General features: G+C 40.8%; 1 protein-coding gene across 1 annotated transcript in view; it reads right to left on the bottom strand.

Annotated features, from left to right (window-relative positions):
* The window catches only part of GALNT17 (polypeptide N-acetylgalactosaminyltransferase 17), a 274088-nt gene that overhangs the window by 193094 nt on the left and 68506 nt on the right, over positions 1 to 12488 (bottom strand). The window contains exon 2 of the mRNA XM_050929492.1: positions 9793 to 9976. Within this exon, the coding sequence (XP_050785449.1) occupies positions 9793 to 9976 (184 nt within the window). The remainder of the gene's footprint in view (positions 1 to 9792; positions 9977 to 12488) is intronic.

Below are 12488 nucleotides of genomic sequence, written 5' to 3'. Positions count from 1 at the left end.
TCAGAGTCTAAGTAAGGGTCACAGCCTCAGCTGGTGTAAACAGGTATATGACACCACTGAAATCAACAGACCCACCCCAATTTACACCAGCAAAGGATCTGCACTGAAGTCTGTAATGTGTGGCCCTCCTTATATGCATCACCAGAGTTCTAAAAGAATACATTGGGGAGAAGCAAATATCCCTCTACTGCAGGGGTTCTCAAACTTTTGTACTGGTGACCCCTGTCACACAGCAAGCCTCTGAGTACGACCCCCCCCCCTTATCAATTTAAAACACTTTTTAATATATTTAACACCATTATAAATGCTGGAGGCAAAGCAGGATTTGGGGTGGAGGCTGACAGCTCATGATCTCACCATGTAATAGCCTCATGATCCCCTGAGGGGTCCCGACCCCCAGTTTGAGAACCCCTGCTCTACTCACACAACTCTGATATTTCCAGTAGCAATCGGCATTTAGATAACATTAATCTATAGTTGCTAATGCCCAACCTGCTTCTTTTCTGCCAAAGCTTTGTATTTGATTCCACCGTTTGTCCCCAAGAAATGCCTTGAAGTGAGATCAGCTATGAAATATTTGGAAGAAGTACATGCAAAAGCTGAAACAGTTTGATCTTAGGGTGACCTTTCCAAGGTTCCTTCCATTGTCTATGTTAAGTTCATAGCATATCCACAAGATGGTTAGATAAGAACATAAAATACTCTTTCTGGAAGGTTACGACGTGACACTACTTTATTTCTCAGAACCCATAACCCTAACATGCACAAACAAAAATGGGGAGAAAAAGCAAGTCTTCTCTGTAAGGAAGTGATGCACAACTCACCACAACTTGCTCTTGGCTGGCTCTTTGCAGACTGGCTGCTGAAAACCTAGTTCACACACTTCCCTACAGAACCCCCCCAGCCTGCAGTCAGGACCAGAAAAGCCATTACACGTAATGTAATAGCTTGTAATTTTAACACAGTTTTCAACAAATTACAGTCTACCTCAGTGCTGTTGGAGGGGGTCAGGGGAGCTATAAACTTGGTTCTTCTATTTACTTTGCTCCGACTGAGTGTATGATGCTTGAAAATGCAGAGGTCCTGTTTTGCACAGCTCCAGATGAAAATTAAATGGGCTTTTACATCCTGTAAATGCTGTGGTGTCTTCTCCCTGATTAGGCTTTCCTGCACTCCTTGCAAAAAAAATTTTTATTGCATTTGACTATAGGAGAAAAATTACTGTGTCTTGCAATGCTTTTGCTTGCTGCTATATGCATGTAGAGTAGCACAAAACCTTCATGAGAGTTATCATAATACAATGCGAGAACGAGATAGAGATCAAGAGAATTCCTTCTATTGTTTGCAATGAACAACAAAGATTGTGATGAAAAGGCCTTGAAGCTCCATTCCCTGGCAAATGTCATTCTTGCAATTTTGAATGAAGTAAAGGTAAAAAATGTGCTCTCTTCCCCCTCAGCCTCATCTCATGAACGCTAGCTAAACATAAGGAGCTGTGACACGTGGGCAGGACTTGATTAAGTGTAACCCGCACACCTCCTGCGTGTGGTGCTCCATCCCATCTAGTGGTACCGAGACCGATTAATGAATCTGCTACAGTCTTAGCTAAGAGCCATAGTAGAAGCTCATGCATTTAGCTCCAGAGGTCTCAGGTTTGATCCAGCCTGGGGTCAGTTGATGTTTCATAAGTACTTGACACAATGCCACAAATATACAAGTGAAGAAGCATTCCATCCATTAACCAAATTAAAGAAATTGCTAAGAGAAGAATGCTCCTGCCCACTACACCAGATCTATACCTAATGCAGGTCTGAAACCAAATTCACCAGAACTAAATTGTCCACAGGAACCTGTGTTCTTGCAGCTGTAACAGGCAAAAGTCCTTTGCCAACAATCTCTTGGAGCCTGTATTCCTCTGACTTTAAAGAGAAATAAGATACCTGGACCCATAAGGAATTTGACAGGGATAGGAAAAAAAGCTTATAGCCTAAAAGGTCAGCCTCAAATTCCATTTACCAGAGTCCAATGTACCTAATTCCCAACACAGTTACATCCTGATATGAGCCAGAAACCTCCACAATGCTGGAGGGTGTTCCTGCATTGAAGCACTTACAAATCTTGTGGAGGTCTTCAGATTCATTCATTTTAGTCATAAGTACATAACTATGTTGGCCTGATGCTCCCACCCCAAACCAAAACACACCTTGAGGAATATATTCCTCAGAATACTCAAACTGTGTTTTCTTTACTAAGACTCATCCTTGTGTCTGCCTAAAACCCCACAGCAAGGAAACGGAAGTATCTCTCTTTCTTCTTAACTGAACTTAAACATCTCAACCAGCTCTTAGGAATACTAGGGTTCTATCATGGGACAGTTTAAGTGCTGTTCCATTGTATGTCTTAGACTATGTGGAAGCAGGTTCCAGAGATTTAAAAGGCTCTGTCTCCAGCACACACGACAGGGGTCACAGTTTCTGGGTTCCTGGGCAGTGCAGATGTCAAGGCACGTTGAGGTCCCATAGTTGTGAATGTCAGAGGTATTCCAGGGCCATCCTACTGAGGACTTGAACCTGTCAAGATATAGCTAACACTTAGTTAAATTAATGCCTATCAACAGTTTGCATTAAACAACTGCATGATAATTAAACTGGTTGAAATTTCATCAGTTTAAAATTTTCTACAATATTTTTCATTGAAAATTTGATTTTTGCGCAAAACCTTGTTGAAAATATTGGGGGTTTCAACCAGCTACAGAGCCAGTTGAAATTTTTCAAGAATCAAAAATTGCTGATGGAAATTTGAAGAAACAAAAGCAAAAAATGACATTATTTTTTAATTGGCCAGGAAAAATTACATTTACTTTTTTTAAAAACCAGCTCATCACAATGTTTTGAAATCAGTTGCCATGGAATCTAGTTTTCAATCCTACCTATCTCAGCCAGATCCAAACCCGATTTTATTTTCTGACTATCAATGAGGCAATGAATACTGTGTAACAGGGTGGCTTGCCTCTTCAGGAATAGAATCCTGGGTCGAGCAAACACTGATTACTAAAGGAGGCACACCCCAACAGAGATCAGAGGCTGCTAGGAAAGAGCAGGTTCCAGACAGTCCTAGGAGTTGGGACTGAGACTACAGATGGGAAAGGCTTGGGAGGAGCCCTGCTAAGAGGGTAAGTACACAGACTTGAGGAGACTTTTTTGTAAGAAAAAGGAGAGCAAGACACCACAGGAATAAAAATAGATTCTAGCCCGGCAGAGCTGAGAGCGGCCTGCCAAGGCAGGGAAAATTTCAGAAGTTCAACTGAGAGAGAAGAGTTTTGTTTTCTGTTTTGTGTCAATAAATGAGACCTGGGGAGAAAGATAAAAAGCCTGTGTGGTGTTTATTTAAAAAGACCCTTGAAGGGGGAAATGGAGGCGACGGGTTGCTTGAGAATGGCAACGCATTCACACACTGGTATACCTAGCACACAGAACCAATCTTGTAACATCTGCATTCAAGTTGCAGCTAGAGCAAAAACACCCACTGCAACATGCTTCACCTTCACCAGGATGCCAGTTCGAAGAAAAAAGTTTTCCTTAACCTCTTAAACTCTCTGTGTCTTTTTCCATCTTCCACTCAGAGAAATGCCTGGAGCCCAAGAGCTGCAGCAAAGCCCACAGGAATAAAAGCGTATGATGTCAAATTATGGCAAAGAGCCCATTATTCACAGACTATCAAGAAAGGCAGCTACAGAAATGAACCGTGTTGGTGACTCAGAATCAGGGGGAGAACTGAGGGTAACGGCTGTGACTCAAACCCTGAACCCATTACTTGGAATGATTACAATAATTAGTGCCACTGATATTTGGACATTTCTGATATTGGACATTTCTTAGAAAATAACTGTGGATGATGATCCACTTCTCCTGCTCATTCCATTCTACTCCATACAAGCTCAAACAGCTGCATATTGGAAAAGACACAAGTTTATCTGTACCATGCCTTACCTATCCCCTGCAAGGACCACATGGCAGCTCACCAGTGGAGCAAAGTGTTCCATTAAAGAGGAAATACTCAGAATAATTAAAAAGACAAGCTATATACTTTTTTCTCCTTCCTTACCTATGGATTTTTCCCCTTCACTTTAACATATTCTGTTGGCTTTAACAGTGTCGTCGTGCTAACAACAGATGTTCAGAGACTCTATACAGCAGGAGTACTTCACCTTCACCCAACTTGTCACAGTTCTGGGCAGATACAACACTTGTGGGTATTGTTTTTCTTAAATCTAGTCTTAATTCCCGTGCCAAAATACCACTGAACCAGAATTAATTAGGATTCAAAAAGGTATTAGACATTTATCTAGATAATGAGAACTCCACATAGTTATATTAGGCGGGATAAAAATATATATAAATTAGGGATATAAACCCATATGGTTTAGGGCACTCACTAACAGCGGTGAGGAAGAAATATACTCGATGGGCAGATGGTTTCACAACTGTCCATTGTATGGTTTCTTGAACCTTTCTCTGAAGCATCTACTGATGGCCACTTTCAGAGACAAGATATTGGTCTACATGGGCCATTGGTCTGATCCAGTCTAGCAATTCCAACTTTCCAGTAAATTTAGGAGGGTGCTGTGTTCTCTTAAATCAGAATGTTCATGCATCACAGCATCACTGCTTAAAGCAGAAGTGCACAAATTTAGCACCACAATGCACCACAGTGGCAATCCACCAGGAGCACCAGGGCTACATCTTATTTGCATTTATCAGCAATAAAACCTGCAAACAATCAGCCTTTTCCTTCAGCACCAGTTACATGCTAGAACACATGATGAGAGTGTAAAACTGGCCTGTATTTCAAGGCATTGTGGGTCACAATGGGTAGCACTTTGAACACTTCTGATCTAATTTTTCCAGATGGAATATGAGGCTAGAAGCCAATCTCATCTTAGGTCAAAGGTGTAAATGAGCTGAATGGTTTTATCCAAGACTCACTTGCGTGCAATGCAAAACCATGTATGCTGTTACTTGATGTACCAATCCACACCAGCATCAGAATTTGAACCTCAGACCTTCAGCTCTAAAATACAGACTCTTCGAACCACTCAAGCCTAAGGCCCCATTAGCTGACAGAAGTAGTAGGCTGTTATCCTCTATGTGGATGTAATTTACACTTCATAATAGCACGCTTTATTGACGTGACCAGCAGCTTTTGCTCAGTAGGTGACTGGGATCAGAAGAATCAGTGTTGCAAAAGATCAGGATTGAAGTTTCACAGCCAGAGCTATCTTGAGGATGTTTGCATGGCATCAAAGCCAGTTTTATACCTCATGTGATCCAATAGTGTTATTACCCTCCCTTCAGAGAGAGATCCAGAGTGAAACCCGGAATCCAAACTCTTAAAACTGAGGACAGTCCAGCTCTGGAGCTGAGCTACTTTTATTCCGGAGAAAGCCATGCACTCCTTTTTTATCTTTTTCTCAAAGCAACAAAAGGAAGAACAAGTGCCACTGAGTAGCACAAATTGCCACCTATGAATAGTTTGAGTCTGTGGGCATTATAATTGCCAAGTAGTTTCCAGTAGAGCCAAGTATGTTTTTGCAGTTGTATTTAAAATTAATACTTGCTTTATAATGCTTATCAGCCAGGGCTTTTAAAAACAGTTTTCCTTACTAATGCCGCAATTTTAAATCCATTTAGGCTAATTTCCTTCGACTTGAATCTATTTTAATCAGAGACCAGGACACTTGACTTAAATGGTTTTTATAAAACTCTTCATAAAAATCTGCAATAAAAGAGCATTAGGAAAATAGAGAACAAATCTTGGAATAAGAAGGGAAGGGAGGAAATGAAAATTTCCAAATCCTCTAGCAAAGTTATAACCACTCCCCAACCAGACAAAACGCCCACCTACAATGCCAGGATACTCAATCCCCAAAGAACCAAGTGCAAAAATATACTACGGAATGCTTCACAGAGACAAACAAAATTACTGTACCCTACAATGCCCCATATCAACCCTCTCCCAAAATATTATCCGAGTCCCACAATCATATACGGTATGCAACAAACGCAAAAACTCAGTGGGAGGGAAATACAAAACAACACACACCAGATGTGACTGTTGTTTCTGCAGAAGAATAAACTGGAGTTGTGATAAGCTAAAAATGTCAATGAATTCACCACCGCGACCACCCCCGCCTAACATCTCAAAGAACATTAATTTCCAAACTCAACTCACAAATTAACTGTAGCTGTGCTAGAGGTAAGAATTCTGGATGGGAAAGTTTGTGTAAGGAGCTCATATTCAGGTGTTAGAGAAGGCTCCCCCCCAAGGGGTTTTCAGTGTAGTAGAATTTGTAAATCAGGTAGCTAGAGATGCAGACCCTTTGAGGTGCATCTGCAGTTCATTTTGCTGATGCAAATATCGAAGTGCAAATTGTGCCTTCACAAAGGGAGATTTCGGCTTCAGTCCCTTTGAAAAATCACCTAAATATTTCTGTTTTCATTGTTCTGAGGGACTTGGAAACCATTGGTGGCTACCTGAAACTTATCCAGCATGCAGGCAAGTAAAGGACTTCAGCTTGTCATGACATTAAGTCCTTAACCCTTTCCCAGTATGCCGTATGTATTTAACCGTATCTCCTTTTCGCATGATTATCAGTGGTCTTCAGATTCCAAGTAATTTCTTTGTCACTAGCCTAATGACATGGAATGTGGTCATATATCTTTTGTGTCTTAATCTTTCTAGACACATTTTATCAGAGCCTTCACTGACATCACAGACAAACTGACGCTTTCCAATTTCAGAGAACATTCTGTAAGACATATCTAAAATTAAGTTTAATAAAAATAAGCTCCAGTAATGTCTGTTCCCAGACTCTTAACAAAATGATTGGCATCTCATTTGTCTACTCTTCTCTATGTGCTTAGCAGGTAAATGTAATATCTCATCACTATAATCTTAAACTTGATCTGGAAAAAAGAGTACATCGCCATTCAGAGACTCCATTTAAAAGCATCTGTGCTGAAGTAGCATTCCCTCATGAGCTAATTGTGCTCTAATATAGAATCATAGAAATGTAGGACTGGAATGGTCCTCAATAGGTCATCCAGGCCAGTTATCTGCACTAAGACAGAACTAAGTATTATCTCAACCATCCCTGATAGGTGTTTGTTTAACTTGTTCTTAAAAACCTCCAATTCGTTCCAGTGCTCAACTACCCTGACAGTTAGGAAGTTTTTCTTGGTGTCTAACCTAAATCTATTTTGCTGCAATTTAAGGCTATTACTTCTTGTCCTGTCCTCAGGGGTTAAGTAGGACTATTTAGCACCCTCTTCTTTATAATAACCTTTTACATATTTGAAGACTTATGTCCCCCCTCAGTCTTCGCGAGACTAAACAAACCCATTTTTATTTTAATCTTTCCTCATGTCATATTTTCTAGACCTTTAATCATTGGTCTCCTCTGGATTTTCTCTAACTTGTCCACATCTTGCCCAAAGTGTGGTGCCCAGAACTGGACATGGCACTCCAGTTGAGGCCTTATCAGTCCTGAGTAGAGTGGAAGAATTACTTCTTGTGCCTTGCTTACAACACTCCTGCTAATACATCCCATCCTGACTACACAGTCTCAACCTGAAAATAAAATAATACTTGGATCCACCTAACCTGCAAAGATCGCTCTTTTGACCCCTATGTTAGGCATTTCCTCATATCTCCCTTCTGTTACAACTGTGTGGTTGAACAACTAGCATGGAGTTGGTGAGGGAGGCAGCTGACAGCAGATGCAAAGCCAAATGGCAGTGTTACAAGTTAAGTGTCTGGTGACTGTCTTAATAGGAACATAAGGACATAAGACTGGAAGGGACCTCCTGGGTCATCAAGTCCAGTCCCCTGCTGTCACAGGCAACCCCATCAGATTATTATTATTTATTTGTATTATTGCAGCACCGAGGAAGGAGTCCCTATCATGGACCAGGATGCCATTGTGCTAGGCTCTGTTCAAATACAGAACAAAGAGACAGTAATCCCATTCATAAACTTAATGTGCAGTACAGCACTACCTTGGGTTCAATTCTTAGGACTAAATTCTCATTCCCTGGGCTAGCGTGCTTGGGGAGTGCAGCAAAGGCAGATGGCTCATCTATCCATTTGGTGATGGGAGAGAAGGGCCTCTCTTCCCCACAACAGCAAATCCTCTGGGCAGATTAAAGCACAGTGCAGACTGGCACTGCAGGGATGCCCATCAGACCGACTCAGCTAGAAGGCTAGTGAGGCATAGTGCAGGAGCAATAGTTTATTCCTAGCACTCTAGCAGGACTAAGGAGCTGGCAGGGAAAGGAAGAAGCAGCTCTTTGCCCAATTCTAAAGAGCAACAGACGTCTGTGAAAAGCTGTGTCTGATACCATAGTGGGAAGGCCTCTGCTGTCTGGAGTGGATCTTGGCCTCTCCTATCATTACCACCCACAATTTTACAAGCAATATATTAAGTTTTGTCCTGGTAAACGGTCTCTTGGGTTTAATCTCAACCAATTAAATTGTTCACTATTGAACAACATTGTCTAGTGACTGAGTTAAGGAGGAAGGGAGAAAGCATCAGCTGAGACCATAGATCATTCTACAAATACAATAAGAGCAAGAGGAAGACCAAGGACAGGGTAGGCCCATTATAAATGGAGGTGTGCCGGGGGGAATAACAGAAACTGTGGAAATGGCAGAGGTGCTTAATGACGTCTTTGTTTCGGTTTTCACCAAGAAGATTGGTGGTGATTGTATGTCTAACATAGTGATGTCTAACATAGTGAATGCCAGTGAAAATGAGGTAGATTCAGAAGACGCTAAAACAGGGAAAGAAGAAGTTAAAAATTACTTGGACAAATTAGATGTCTTCAAGTCACCAGGGCCTAATGAAATGCATCCTAGAATACTGAAGGAGCTGACTTAGGAGATATCTGAGCCATTAGTGATTATCTTTGAAAAGTCACAAAAGACCGGGGAGATTCCAGAAGACCAGAAAAGGGCAACTATAGTGCCAATCTAATAAAAGGGAAATAAGGACAACCCAGGGAATTATGGACCAGTCAGCTTAACTTCTGTACCCAGAAAGATAATGGAGCAAATAAGCAACCAAGATCCTTCTGGGATACATTAGCAGGAGCATTGTAAGCAAGACAGGAGAAGTAATTCTTCCACTCTACTCTGCGCTGATTAGGCCTTAACTGGAGTATTGTGTCCAGTCCTGGGTTCCACATTTCAGGAAGGGTGTGGACAAATTGGAGAAAGTCCAGAGAAGAGCAACAAAAATGATTAAAGGTCTAGAAAACATGAGCTATGAGGGAAGATTGAAAAAATTGGGTGTGTTTAGTCTGGAAAAGAGAAGATTGAGAGGGGACATGACAACAGTTTTCAAGTATGTAAAAGGTTGTTACAAGGCAGAGAGAAAAATTGTTTCTCTTAACCTCTGAGGATAGGACAAGAAGCAATGGGCTTAAACTGCAGCAAGGGAGGTTTAGGCTGGACATTAGGAAAAACTTCCTAACTGTCAGGGTGGTTAAGCCCTGGAATAAATTGCCTATGGAAGTTGTGGAATCTCCATCATTGGAGATTTTTAAGAGCAAACACCTGTCAGGAATGGTCTAGATAATACTTAGTCCTGCCTTGAATACAGGGGACTGGACTAGACGACCTCTTGAGATCCATTCCAGTCCTATCATTCTATGATTCTGTGGAGGAAATCAACACTGCTGGCTTATTGTTCACACCGGTGGTTCTGAGATGATGATAATAAAAGATACTTACTTGGTTGGACGATAATCAGGTATGGAACGATCCAGTGAAATTTTCTCACTGAGGTAGGAATTATAGCCATATTTCTCATGTGGCCCCTTAGCTTTCTCTTCCTCCGCCGGGGAGAGGGTAGCAGGAAGCCCACCTTTACCACGCCCACCGTAGCCTTCAATGAGACCAAGAGACTTAGACAAACCTTGGGAAAGAAAAAAAAGATAATTGTTGTACAGTGCTTATATATCAAATCACCACAACCGCCCTTCCATGGGTGGGTAGGTAGATGCTCTTCCTAGTAGCTGCAGCCAAATAGTTACCCATTTCTCCCAGCAATAAGTGAACGTCTGTACAGACCACCAAATCAGATGAAGGGTACTTTAATTAAGGACTAAAGTTAGATATTCAGAGTCTGTCATACTCCTTTTCACAATCCCATTTGTTTGGAGAGGTCGTACATTTTCACAAAGGATATACTGTTACGTGTCTGTCTGTTTGTATATCTACTATTTTAGTGTCCATCACTATTGCATGTACAGTACATGCTTCTCAACCGTGCAGGAAGGGGAGTTGAGAAATTCATCATCTGCACTGATATACCCCATCAGTTAACCAAAATGCAGTCCTGGAAAAAAGTTCCCCATCAGCAGCCAACATGATGATGCCTCCTGGAGAACTGTACATACTGCAAACTCTATTTAGTTGTTAGGGATGTTATGGTTATTTATACCTACTTCCCTTTCTCAGTAGGGTAATTACATATAAGGTTAGATGTCCCCAGGAGAAGAATGGGCTGAACACAGAATAAGAATAGAAACAAGTTGGGTAACTGCCAAGTGCATACATTTTTTACTAAGTATGAACAGTGAATAGCATACAAATGTTGCTGATTTAAAAACAAATTTCCCTCCTAGCTTTCTTAAAGTGCAACAACATTCTTAGGCCTTTATCAAAAGGATTTATTCATTCATATCTGTGTAGCAGTAGGAATAAAACAAGATTCAAGAATAAATCAATGAAAATAATAATAATAATGATAGGGGAGGCTGTGGGAAGCCAAGTTAAGACTTGCTTCACTAGTGATATATAGTGCCTGACATTTCAACATTTTTTCACTAGCGGAGATTCAGACCTTTGTCTTTGGCAGATGCTAAGAAGTTTGATGGATGATTTTTTTTTTAAACTTTGCTGTTCCCATCTTCATTTTTATTTCTGAGATCCCTGATTCGCAAAGCAAGGCTCTCCATCACCCTGCTAATGCTTAAGACAAGAGAAGATGGTCTTGTAACTAAAGCACAGTAGTCAGAATTTAGAGATCAGAGTTCTACTCCCAAATTTGCCATGGACATCATGTATAACCTCGGGCAGATGATTTAGCGCCTTTATGCCTTAGCTTCCCCCTTTTCAAGATAGGGATTTTAAATACTTCTCTACCTTAAAGGGTTGTTGCCAGGCTTAACGAAAATCATTTGTGAGCATAAATCACCGTGAAATCCTCTGACAGGAGGTGTTATTATTATCACAGCTTCTGACAAGGGATCTCAATCTTGCCAGCTCTCCAGATTTTATCATGAATCTCATGATATTTAAGAGCTGGAGCTATGCAAGTATGTGAAAATCTCAAAAAACAGAAAGCAAAATGAAAAAATTATTATTTTTTTAAAAACCCTCATGATTTTTAGCTACTTGAGATTTTTGGGGGCTAACTCATAATACCCAGGGTTAGCAATACTATAGAACCAGGTCTCACACTTTGTTTTTAGGACAGCCTGGACCATATTCTGATCTCACTAACACCAGTGAAAATTCAGAGTAACTCCCTGATGGATAGATTTACTCCAGATTTGGAGTAATTCATAATTTTAATTCATTCTTCTTTACCCTGTTCATGAAATATCTTTACCAAGAAAACTCTGTGATGAGTGAAATTACCCTACTCTCTACCAGTGTTATTTCTTGGCTAGTAAGAATATAGCACAGAGTTATGAAATATTCCCAGAACGTCTTGCATGCAGTCACATTTTATTATCGATGCCTTAAGCTCCTGCCAGTTAGCTTTTAAAGCTCTCACCCCTTAACCTTCCTGGGTTTTATTCATTTATCTATTTACTTAATTTACAACTGTGTTCCTCCCTTACAACATTTACCATTTTTTTTAAAACAGGTTTCAGAAGCACTTAATAGAATTATAAGCTCTCTATGCAAAAGTGCTGAGCTAATGGTTTTTTTCTTCTTCTTTAGAGACCCCTTAGATGACCCTGAGGCTACATGTTGACAGAGTTTAGAGCCTTATCTAGATTAGGGGGGTTTTTTAAGCAAAAGCTCCCTAGAGCTGCTAGCCCCAGAATAACTCACTAGTATGGAATGGTTGTCAGAATTTTTAATACCCTGTTTCACCAAGCTCAGAGCAGGTCTAAATGACATGGTGTCAAAAATCTCGGCAGCCACAGGAGGTGTCCACCATCACTAACCGTGGTGGATCTGTATCAGTGCTAGCAGGAGTATCTTTGCTAAAGAACCCTCGTGTAGTCCAGGTTCTGTGTCTTGTGAACATGCAGCCTCACTATCAACGGCGGAAGCGCCACTGAGTAAATAGCAAGAACTGGCCTCCAGCTCATCATCTTTGAATGAAAAAGATCACGTCATTAACTATTTTATTTCGAGATTCGTCATGATAGAAAGACACACAAGTGTTGATTCATATCGACCAATTA

The sequence above is a fragment of the Gopherus flavomarginatus genome, chromosome 19, assembly GCF_025201925.1.
Source record: "Gopherus flavomarginatus isolate rGopFla2 chromosome 19, rGopFla2.mat.asm, whole genome shotgun sequence".
Classification (NCBI taxonomy): Eukaryota; Metazoa; Chordata; order Testudines; family Testudinidae; genus Gopherus; species Gopherus flavomarginatus.
The sequence above is the reverse complement of the archived record's forward strand: the minus strand, read 5'-3'. Positions and strand labels throughout refer to the sequence as shown.